The sequence below is a fragment of the Cynoglossus semilaevis genome, chromosome 10, assembly GCF_000523025.1.
Source record: "Cynoglossus semilaevis isolate Cse_v1.0 chromosome 10, Cse_v1.0, whole genome shotgun sequence".
In the NCBI taxonomy this organism is placed as follows: domain Eukaryota; kingdom Metazoa; phylum Chordata; class Actinopteri; order Pleuronectiformes; family Cynoglossidae; genus Cynoglossus; species Cynoglossus semilaevis.
In genome coordinates, this window is record NC_024316.1 from 16,612,351 (window position 1) to 16,624,545 (window position 12,195).

The following is a 12,195-nucleotide window of genomic DNA, read 5'->3' on the forward strand; positions in this document are numbered from 1 at the left end:
TTGGACATTCAGGGTCTGTCACGTTCTAACCTAGTCGTATCCAGAAGAACGGGAAGAAAAACTGCGCAGCAAACGTAACTGTGGTTTTGACTTAACAAGTTTGTAACTATGCACTGGAGACTACAGTGAAGGAGCCAAGAGGCGGAGCTCCGGGACGTGAGCGCCGAGGAGTGACAGTTGAGCCTCCGTCAGGCCTTATGTAATTCCAAAGTTTTCCTCACAGTCAGCCTCTGACCATAATGTAATCATTGGGCTGTCACGACCACTCTGTGCTGACAGAGGTGCCTGAGTCACACTCACACCATACAGATTGGCAAAGTTACAGGAGGAGTGATGCAAACAACTCACCCCCCTCTCCTCCCCCGCCCTCCCTCTCCCTCTCCCTCTCCCCTCCATCTACAGTACCACAGACTTGAAATTCAGCTGCTGTGCTGCATGACAATGGATTTCACTGCAGACTCTCAGATCGCAGCCACACGCGGCCAGCTTTAAAGTCGGTGACAAAAGGACTGAGGCATAAACTGCGCGACGTGACGTCCATGACAATCCATCAGTGGACACTTAACTTAATGTAGTAACTGCCCTCGCAGATATTCAGATATGGAAAGGGATGAAAATTGTACCCGTGTGGGCTGCCTCGGGGAGACGTTCATGAATTCCAATGTGCAGGATGCCGTCTCTCACACACATACACAAAAGTCCCTGGTATCCTCCTCCGTGCAGGAGACAATAAATCACAAAACGTAGCAAAGGAACTTTTCTTGACCTAAATGGCACTCCTCTCAAACCCTGAGCACCTTGTCTGGCCTTTTAAAAGACTTTTTTTTTTTTTTTCTCGACTTGAAGAAACGCCTGCAGAGAATAAATGAACTGTTACAATCTGGCCTGGGAGACAATAGGCCCTTCATTGGGCCAGAGTTATTCCTGTTCATGGGGGCAGGGGCAGGGGCAGGGGCAGGCCTAATAAGAGACAGACCAGCGGCAGACTTGTCGTTATCTGAGAGGCTGGCAGACCCCTGCTGCCTAATTGGCAAAGGCTCACTGCTAACAAGGGCTTACCAGCAGTGGAAACAAACTGGTATGACCAGCTCACATTAGTGGAACTGACTACACCTGACCCATTATTAAAGAAACAGAGAGCTGATGTCTTTTTAATAAGAAAAATGAGAAGGGTAGGCATGCTCTCCAAGAAGTGAACCGATGGAGCCGCACGCCGAATGTGACTTGGCCGGCAGATTTGAATGCAATGTGATTTTCTCCGTCATTTTCTTTCCCCCGTGCCACTTGTGCACAATTTTTCAGTGATCTAACAGAGCCATGTCTGTGCAGACTCACTGTCCAATAATTTCCTCACACTGTCATTTTCTTTGTAATCACAGCAGTAATCACGAGCAGATGTGTCGCCCTGTCGTCTGTTAGTCTTTCAGAACTAATGACGCAACGACGGGGCGGCTATCTGAGCATTGATGGAATCGGTTCATCTCCCGATTCAAATGTGTCTTATCTGGAATCAATAAAGCGTTTAATGGAAAAATAAAAATGAAAGATTAACAACAACCAAGGGCATTCGTCGAGCTGGAAAGAGGAGAGAGAATGAAAGCGGTGGAGGAGATCAAGCTGCTGCTGCTCTTCTTCTGACAACACTGATAAAGTTGTGGTTCTCTGAAACGCGTGATCCAGCTTTTCCCCCGCGCTCAAATAACACCGCGTTTATGAAATGTAAACACTGACAGTTCACCAGGCCAGACTGATCTCATAAAACCAGACTTCCAAAAGAAAAATCAGGAGTTTACCTTTCAGAGAACTCACGATGGTTAGAGTCTGAAGACGACCACAGCAGTGTTCTTACAGACAAAGGGACACAGACAGAGCGCAGATGAAGACGCACTTGTGTCTTCATCTACATGCTGTCAGAGCTGGGGCTGCAAATTGCAGCTACCACAACACCGTCCCAACCCAAACTGTCAGGGCTAAGGAATCTGTAGACAGCTGGATAATTATATCTGGAATAAATGTTCTCTGTAACGGTAATGGCAGCTGATCTCTCTCTCTGGTGTTGCTTCTCGGAGTAATGAAGAATCAACCGCACGAAGTATTGAGAAAGAAAAGAAAGTAAATATATATATATTAATATATATAAATACGTATATAAATATATACATGTATAAGTATATATTTATATGTATGTATATATATATTTATGAAAAAATATATATATTTATATGTATGTGTATATTGTATAGTGTATATTTTTCCAACCAGTAAAGAACATTTTACATTGCTTGAAATACAGCAGTGAAGCGATGCATGTTTGTACGGCTGCTTCACCTCACTCCCTGACCAGTAAACCTCAGAGCAGTTGGCTCTGTACTTTCTCCTGTCACGGCTCTGTCCCACAGGAATGCTGTAAAAACAAGAGGTGTGTCTGCCTTGGGCTACTCCTCTAATTGTTTTCTCTGCTCACAGCACCCCGTGGGCTGCTCTCATACCCAGATACCTTCAAACGCTGCCAAGCGCTAGATTGGTTCAATTTAAAAGGCCGGCTGGAAAAATGGGAAAGAGATTTATCTCCGTTCTTTACATCCTCACCCCGTCTGGAGACAGTTGCTTTTGCTTACATTTCAATGAAGCCTAATGGGACAAAGGTATTGCACATTTAAAGTTGCGCTACAACTTTGTTACTTCAGTCACAACACAATGTTACTTAGACCTCTGCCTCTTTCTTTCTTAGTTTCATAGTGGTTCTCAGTGATCAAGACACTGTTATTATAACATAATAGGTACAGAAAATAAAAAATATAAAAGTGTAATTGGCACATTAAATATATATAAATATATAAAAATATATTTAGATATTTTTAATATATATATGTGTATATATACACACATATATGTGTATATAGATATATATACACATATATATACATACATATATACATATATATACACATATATATATATATACACATATATGTGTATAAATTTGACATTAAGATCTATTTATTGTTCTTTAGCCACAAACATTCCTCCACCAACTCTAACTCTACTGAACAAGATTCTACCTTTAGGTCTTTGGATGCAGGTGTGCTGGTTGTCACTCAAAAGGAATCCTTCTCGGCATCTGCACTCGTAGCTGCCCATCATGTTGACACAGATCTGTTGGCATCCACCGTTGCCCTCTGCGCATTCATCCACATCTGTGAGAGGACATGCAGAAAAAAAACAATCAACAACAAACCTGGTTCCACAGGGAGCACGACAGGCCTGAACGTACATGTTTGATGGAAAAGCAGCTGTAATGAGCAGCAGATGTGAAACTCCAAAAAAATAAAAATAAAAAAGGCTGAATTCTGTATTTATCATTTCACATAAAAAAATAAAAAAATCTGAATTCTGTATTTATCATTTCACATATACTTTTTACACAACACAATAAGTGACCTTTACATTTAACCTTTCATCTCTTTAACCTTCCATCCTCCCATTTATTACCCTGCAGCAATGAGCCACCCCTGGGGTGCGGGGGGGAGGTGCTCGTCACGCCAGGATTGACCTTGTTCTTGAAGGACTGCAGGTTCAAATCCCATAGAACAGGCAGCAAATTTCCCTTAATCTGCTCTGCAGGGATGGGTTCAATAAATATGTACAATAACTTAAAATGCTGATTCTTCACCACAGTCCTGCCTAAGCCAGGATTTGAACCGGCAACCCTGAGATCACAAACGGCTTCTTTAACTGCTAAGTGATGATGTTATGTAATATTTATTTCGGGTATGGAGCAAAATTTAAAATATAATTTCTGTCAATATTTTGAAGAGAATTGCCACACGGAGCCAATGAGCTTTTTCTAAACAAACAAACAAAAAGAAACGACTTTTCTGAAAAGCCCGTCAGGTCTGAGGGGTCGGTGATAGAAGTGCACTAAAGCTCTCCGACTGTGCAGCACTAAGCCATGAAAATGCACATACAGCTCAATCCCCCGTAAATGGGGAACCCGATCCACCTGGGTCAGAGTACCTGCTGATGACGAGCGTGTGGTGACCAGTGACAAGAAGAATGCTGTGAGAGGGAGGAGGGAGCATGAGAAAGGAGAGGAGACAGGAGCAGGGTCGAGGGGTCACTAGCCATCATATAAATCCACTTCAACTGGGTAAAAATAAAAATGGTTTTGGCCTGAGGTCTCCAGAAAAGAAAACGCACCACAAATGAGAGCTGCTGGTTTCATTTCCTCACATAATGAATTGTTCATTTCCATGTGTTCTGTCTTTGCGTCTTTTCACAGACATTGTAATTTGACAAGAAGGAAATAAATGACCAGCGTTTTGAGAACCACCTCTGATGGTTGGCTTCTTGCTTTTCATAATGAAATAATTTGAACTTCATTTTCACATGTCTATATTGTGTTGCACTGAACTGCCCTCACTTCACCACCGAGACTGTGCTTCACGTTTCACCACTGACAACACTGGAACCCTATCCTTCCTCTTTGCTGGATGTATCAATAACCTGCTGTATACACAAGACCTTTAGTTTTAATAAACCATCATCTGAAACTAATTTACTGTCTATTTGTCCAGTCCGTGAAGGCCTCTGGATTCAGTTTCCTTTCTGGGCCATTTCAGCTCAACAAAGATAAATATGTAGCCAGACTTTCCCTTGTTTCTCAAACACAAATTTAGACCTAATTTCTTTGTTTTGCGAAGTTGCACAGTGACACAAAAACTGAACAATCTGTTTGGACAAAGGCTGTATTTCGCTGACAGACACCACAACAGACGACAGATTAAGAATATGGCCGTCTGGGTCCAGAGGTGGAAGAGGGCGAATGAATCAGAAGCAGTGACGAACTCAATCTCTGGTTTTGTGCTACAGACAGAGTTTGGCCTCCATTTGAGACCTACAATTATTTTGAATGGAATAATTTCAGGAAAAAAGTTTTAAAATAAGACATAAATAAATTCAAAGGGGAAAATACAGGTTTGTTGCACTGTGTGGAGTCAGAATGTGAACAGGCCACAGTGTTATTAAGTGTTATTATTGGATGAAATATCCAACAGTGAAACAATGCCGTTAGACTGACAGGCAAAGAAAAAACTTCAGGACTGAAGTCAGAACAAATATCTGTCTGGATTCACTGGCTTGTACTTGTGTCGTCTGTAGTGACAATCTAATCTTATCTACTCTGATCCACTCTAACATACATTACTATAATATACTTTACTCTAATTAGGGATGTCTGATGTTACCTTAATTATGTAATATCTGTAAGAATCATCATAGATTTTTCCTTCGATAATGACAACCACAGCGCAGTGTTTGGGTTTCACTCAGATGATATGACCTTGAAATAGTTTTAGGTTGAAAGTGAAACTATTATTTGTCGGAATGAGTTGAAAGTGAAAGTGAAACTATTATTTGTCGGAATCGGAAATTAAGTGTTTGGACAATTACTCCAATCCATCTCTGGATTCTCTGGGAGAATATAAGTGTAAAACAAGACACAAAGATCTAAAAAGATTTTTTTTTTTTTTAATTAAGTGTTTTTCTGACTTCCTGTTGGTTCTTCACGTCTCTGACATTAATCTGATAAAGATCTAACAGACGAGGTTTACTGACGACCAACATTTGTTGTGTCTAACTTCACATACTGTCCAGCCTTTTCATCTGTCTATTTTTTACTTTTCTCAATTTTTTTTTTTAAGTTTTGTGACCTTTTGTGTATGACTCCTGAACATGTAATTATTCAGAATCCTTCCTTGGCTCCGACTCTAACAAGGCACAGCAGGTGACAGCACATGCTACGTTCTGATTGACAGGCGCCTGGTTACAGCCTTCAAAACAAGCCTTTTTTTTTTTGCGTTTTTCATCCAAATTAGAAGTTTCTTTCTTTCATGTGGTCTCTGGGCGGCAGCACTCGTGGCCCCCGATGGTTCGCTACGTCAGTGCTTGTGCAACATTCTAGTAAAGGCATTGATTCCTAACGGTTCGCCACATCAGTGCTTGTGCACCAACATTCTAGTAAAGGCATTGATTCCTTCTAAAAAACAATGTCTCGTGTCAGACGAGGTTGAGTGGCTGAAGCATCACTCTGCAGCAGAATGAAGCAGTGCGTGAAGAAAAAGAAAAAAAAAGAAAAAATCTCTCTGGCGAAGATTTAAACTACAAGTCAGAGAAATAAGGCTGCAGTGTAGAAATAGAAAGTGCTGACCGGCTCGTCATTCAACTGTGCGGCGGCTTTGGTGTTGACCCTATGGTTTCATCTCTCTATCATGAAAGTGGCCGTAACAGAGAGGAGACCTGAGAGCTGATGAAAGCTGCCACCAACCTACAGCTGCACCTTTGCAGATAAAATGTTTACAGACACGCACAGAAAAAAAAGAGAAAAAAAAGCAGGCTCCGGCAAACTTCCTGACACTTCCATCTCCCTCTCACTCACATAAACCCCAGAAATGCAAACAGGTAAAGGCTGCTATGCAAACACTAAAGTCCTCACAAATTGCCTCATGAGATGTGCAGCCACCTTCAGTGGACCTGAGGGACTTCTCTTTTCCATACATCCAGCGCATCAATGAAGGTTTCATTTCCTGCTTCCTTCATCTCTTCAAACGAGGCGTTGCCTGTCAGTAGATTTCTGCTGTTTAAATAGCTCCCATAATTACCCTGTGTTGTGTGTTGGGCAAGGCTGGCGTCCAAAGCAAATATTTCTTAGCGGAAAGGGGTTCTGGCACGGCTCGGAGAAGTGCTCGTGTTATTTGGACTTAAAACGTATTTTAAAAATCCTCTTGAGAGGATGGAAAAAAAAAAGTGTCTTAATCAAGTTAAAAGCGCTGCCTCACTTCTGAAAAATGAGACACGTCTTTGCTCTATCCTCGCTCTACTCCCGCAGATGAAGGGAAGGAGAAATTTTCAAACGGGCAGAGATTAAGAGATTGGTTGTGTTTGCAGAGGCCATGTCCGCTGGTTGCTCAGATAGCCTTGACTGTATATATAACATTTGGCCTTGTGCAGAGCTTTAGAGCCATGTAAACACCGTGGTTGCCTTACAGAAACTCCTGGATGTATTTTGGTGAAACGCTCAACTGCTCTCTTCTTGGAGCAAACTTTGGGGGCTTTTCACGGGGAGGGGGCGTTAAATATTACTGCTGTCCGTCATTAAAGCCGTCCTTTGGTTTCTATCTGAATCAGACAGAAGTGTCTCTGTCGTCTAGACACAGCAGAGACGAGGAAGTGAGTGGACAGACGCTGGCCTCTCTGGGCATTTCATTTACAGAATTTAAGGAGGTGCGTGCTCTTTAATAAGGCAGCAAATCGGAGCCATGTGCTGTGACAGGGAGCTAAAATGGTGGGGTGGGGGGGGGTTCTCCCGGGGGCCAAATGTGCAGCTCTGGTAGAAAAACATGCAGCGGTTGGCTTCACTAAGCATCAGTGAGTAATGCGTGGCACACAACGCAGTCAGCTTCAATTATATCAGAGTTCTCTAGTATTTAAACAGGATTACACAATTTACTTGTTCTCTCTCTCTCTCTTTTGCATCTGCAGCTCAGTGACTGTGTATTTGGCTGAGCGGGGGATCAGGGCTGGAGTCTGGACCCGGCCTGAGGCGGGCAGAGATGCTAAATTAAAAATTAAAAAATCCATTACACTCTTACCCAGAAAATGCAAACACACTTCAGGCATGTGTTTAATTGTACACAACAGAGACCCGGCTTCATTAATGCACTGATACACTGTTCAGATTAAAAGCCGGAGACACTGCATCTGATTCAGCTGATTAACATCTGCTCAGCAAACACGGGTAACATCGGTGTGTTTACTGTAGCATTTGATTCTGAAATCAGCAGCCACGTTTGATTTCAGCCTTTTTCATAAACACAACTTGAGCAACTTTGATGAAACACATACTTTGCTGACTGGAGGCCCATCTCCCAGGTAACCATTTTGGTAAATAAGCACAAACTCAGACTCGGAGTCCAATCTCTCGCCCAGTTCTTTCCTAAATTAAAACTATGAGCTCAGGTCATACAGAATGGTATTTTTCTGTTTCTCCAAAACAAGTCTAAAAGTATTTCAATGACAAAACCCCAGGATAAGTGTATGGTACAGTAGGCCAGCCGTATGTCAGAAGACAAGGGGCCCGGCACTGATGTCTCTGCAGCCACTGCCTGCCTTCAAACATAAATCTAATCTCAAGGTCCGTTCAGCCGGAGGACAGTGTGAATGGTCTGAAAACTGATGCCTTAAAAGTACTGAAGATGTTGATTTAAATAACACTTCTTACATTTTAGTTTCAAAAAATTTCAATAGTGTGCAGAAATTCAAAAGGGAAACCAGTGACAAAGAAGTGAAGTAACAATACGGAGAAAAATGTTAAATAAACACAAAAGAATGAGCCTGTTTGAATTAATTAAAATTACTTACACATATACATATAGCCTACATACACATTGCTTAGTGCAATACAAAACTGCTTCAGTGGCCAGGCCTTTAGCTGCCCATACAGCATTAAGAGGTTAAAGGTCATGATCTGTAACAGTCGGGGCAAGAAAGAAACTAAACACTGTTTGCACTGTAAATCATTCTCTCTCTCTCTCTTTCTCTCTCTCTCTGCCCCTCTCTCTGTCTCAAAGCAAACTTGTTTGTTTATGGGCACAGTTAATGGTCGGGTTGAGCTTTGGCAACATGATAAGTGCAGCCCATGCCATGTGTACAGCTTGTGTCTCCAGCACCACTCTTATCTATAATGCATCTCCCTTTCTCTTGCTCTCTCTGAGCAGCAGCAATGTTTCCAACAGCTCATAGAAAACTACAACATTTGTATTCATACTGATACTACATTAAATAGCGGCGAGATTTTTCTCTTTTAGTTTAAATGCGTAGGAATACTGGATTTTAACATATAGAAAGAAAAATGAATGGGACCCAAAAGTGAACCCTGAGGAACACCAGATCATTACTGCTTCTTCATTGTTTGGTCCGTTGTCATATGTTTCAATGTTAAAGGACCAGTAAAAGACCAATCAGATATCGGTGGTTGTAGGTTGCTGGGGTCATCATCAAAGCTGTAGGAGAGTGGTCAGTGCATTTGAAAGGAATGCTTTTAAAAGGGCCGCAGAGCAAATCAGCATGACCCCATTTGATGACTACTTCTTTCTCATCTGAACCGGGTCAATAATATATTAGCCTTAAACCCCCCCTGTTTAATTAGCCATCCTTGCAACGTGACCCCCAAGGATTTGAAGCACAGGGATAAAGGCTCAGGGGGCGGCGGCCTCAGAGCCCCTGTGTCAGGTGACAGATAAAGATTCTCTATCAAACATGTTGAGTGACACTTTCAACGTGAATGTCAAAAAAAACAAAGCGAAACAAACAAACAAACAAACTCTGTGCAATTAAATTCATTAGCGCACAACACTAGGATCTGTTAACTGACACTGGCTTTTTTTTTCAGTTGGATCTTTAAAATAGCTCAATTTGAAGCCACAGCCACACTGCGTTTGTGTTATAGATCATCTTCGGGGAAGGTGAAAGTAAAAGGGCATTAATTTCCCTGTAAATTGCATGGGGAATTGAGGTCTGCCGGATCAATACCAACCAAACCCGTGTTGGTCAATAAAAATCAAAAGAACATGCTGCGTTAAGCCGTTTGTGCCTGTGTGAGGCGTGAAATCAGTTCTCACTTAAAAGGTAGCAACATGTGATGAATAAACGATGGGCGGTGACCGAACAACGGAACGACAAAAGCCTGTCCTGCAGCAGTTTGGTAGCTCTCGTCCGACCGGGGCGTCTGTTTCGAGCCCCTCTTTCCCCAGAAAGCCACATTAACACTGTCTGTTATTGTGACATTTCTGCTTTATGAGCACAGAAGAAGAATCTACGCCTCTCCACGGGGCCAAAGAGAAGTGAAATTTGGTGATTTACGGTTATGAGGACAAGGAAAATTTTTGCAGATGCTTATGATATTAGGCTACTTGAGGGAGTTTAACGCTCCAGCAATGATAAGAGTATATTTGGGTTTCTGTCGAACCTCAACCAAAACACACAGGTCATAAATGTGGGGACGTGGTGCAGTGGGGAACTAATAGCCTTCCTGCATCTGGTTTTCATTGTAAAGAGGATGTGTGTTTTGGATTAAATTGACATTGATTCCTCTGTTTTTCCAGAGACTTGAAAAATCCTTTACAGCCTCGACCACAAAAGAAAGGAGTGCGGTGATTAAATACCATCTAACCCTCAGCCTCGTGGTAATAATAGTGACAGTTAGAAAATATATAATCAAGTTCTTATATGCTCCACTTGCTCGCACGAGTGTGAGTTTTGAGAAGGTACAAAGCCCCCCGCCAGGTAAATTATACAGCGAACCACTTCGCACTCCACGCAGATTGCATTGCTTCCACCTGGCTGACTCCCGGACATTGCTGTTGTGGGGGGTTAGGTCAGACAGGAGAGCCCTCAGATACCAGAGCATCCCCAGTGGAGGGCACGAGGCAGTGTTCTGCTTCATGCTCCGCTGCCTTCTGCCACTGCCCTTTATCATTACGTTGCCAAAACGTCCAATTACGGGGAGTTGTGCGGCACACGCGACGGCACGCAAACATAGACGACAGTGACAGGACTGCATGTGCGCTGACCTAATGTGTGTCCCTGAGCTGACGTCCATACCTAACAGTGGTAGCATATTGCATAACTGCATAGAAGAGGCTTGAAGGGCAGGAGGTAATGACATGCTGAGAGAACTTCAAAACAAGAAAATAAAATAAAAAGACTCGAGCTTGGAGGGTAAACAACAGGGGATAACGCCTCAAAGATCTCCAACTCTAAACTCAAAGTGAACCTTTTAAAAAAATCAGGTGAAAGTCTCATTCTCCTCCTCCTCCTCCTGCAGCTGCGGGCACATATGGTCTTTAAGGGCTCCAAGGGTTCGACCTTGTCGAGGAACCAGCAGCGAAGTCTCTCCACTCGAGGTCCAAAGGGAATAATCTTTTCTCAGGGGCCAAAAACAGAAGAAGAGAGGAAGCTGGGGCCTTTAAATTAAAGCCTGACTCGACCTCTTCCTCTTCTCTGTTGTTTGTGCTGCGGATTATTTCCTTAAATGAGAAAAGATGGGGCCGTAGAAAGAGTCGGGGCTCTGTAGGATTTAGTCATTTAGGTTTTTTTGGGGAGCTCTGTTCCTCTTTGTGCTGCGGATTATTTCCTTAAATGAGAAAAGATGGGGCCGTAGAAAGAGTCGGGGCTCTGTAGGATTTAGTCATTTAGGTTTTTTTGGGGAGGGAGGCGGGGGGGTTAGGTCAAAGGTCAAAAACCTGACAGATGCAGAGTGTGGATTACATTTTACTGACAGGCGACACGCCCAATAATGAGTTACTTGTTTAATAAATCAGGAGATAAATAACTTTGAAACTTGTGGCATGCAAGTCATTCTTGTAGATTAAGAACACAGGCAAAAAAAAAAGAGTTTAAGGCAGCGTTTCACGGTGACAAATATCTAAAGGATCAATGATGCAATTTTTGATGGAACACCAGCAGCTACACCAACCATACATTGCGATTACACACCTGCACGCAAGCAGGAGGAGCTGATCCAGGGAAAAGCAAATGATGCACGCACAAGTGAACGCCACTGCTAAATGACTTGGAAAATAGCACCGCTTCAAAACAACGCAAGAGTGGAAGAAAGAGAGAGAGGGAGAGAAGGGGAGAGAGAGAGAGAGAAAGAGGGTAAAATATTGCAAGAGAACAAAAGGCCTCGACAAGTCAGAACAGGTTTATTATTGATCTTGAAATGTGAGCTTTCCACCACAGAGTACATCTGTCCCAGCAACGCAGCCTGTCCATCAGGCAAGTGAACAAATGATGCAAGTCTCCGCGCCTCATGTGTCTGGCCTGCGTGTAAAAGGCCTTTCACAGTGAATCAAGTGCTCATATGTTTTTCTGTCATCACTTTAACGGCTGCAGCAAGCTGCCTGTTACTCCACGGCAGACTCCCAGCAGCCTCGGCAGAGTTAGTGGTGATTCCAGTATCAGCTGAAGCACATGATGCAGGGACTGGGACCGATATAGATTTCTGAGGAAGGGCGGAATCTGGCCCAGGAGTTTCATAATAAAATAACAAGTTAAAGCCGGCTGAATGGAAGACACTTAACAAGAGTGACAGAATGGGCCGGTGAGGGGCTGACGCTGTGTATGTTCAACAGCTTC

The 12,195-nt window shown here is 42.9% G+C and overlaps 1 protein-coding gene across 1 annotated transcript in view; it reads right to left on the reverse strand.

Annotated features, from left to right (window-relative positions):
• The window catches only part of scube3 (signal peptide, CUB domain, EGF-like 3), a gene marked incomplete at its 5' end in the record, with an annotated part of 53,876 nt that overhangs the window by 40,498 nt on the left and 1,183 nt on the right, over window positions 1-12,195 (reverse strand). The window contains one exon of the mRNA XM_025059151.1: window positions 3,063-3,197. Coding sequence (XP_024914919.1) covers window positions 3,063-3,197 — 135 coding nt within the window. The remainder of the gene's footprint in view (window positions 1-3,062; window positions 3,198-12,195) is intronic.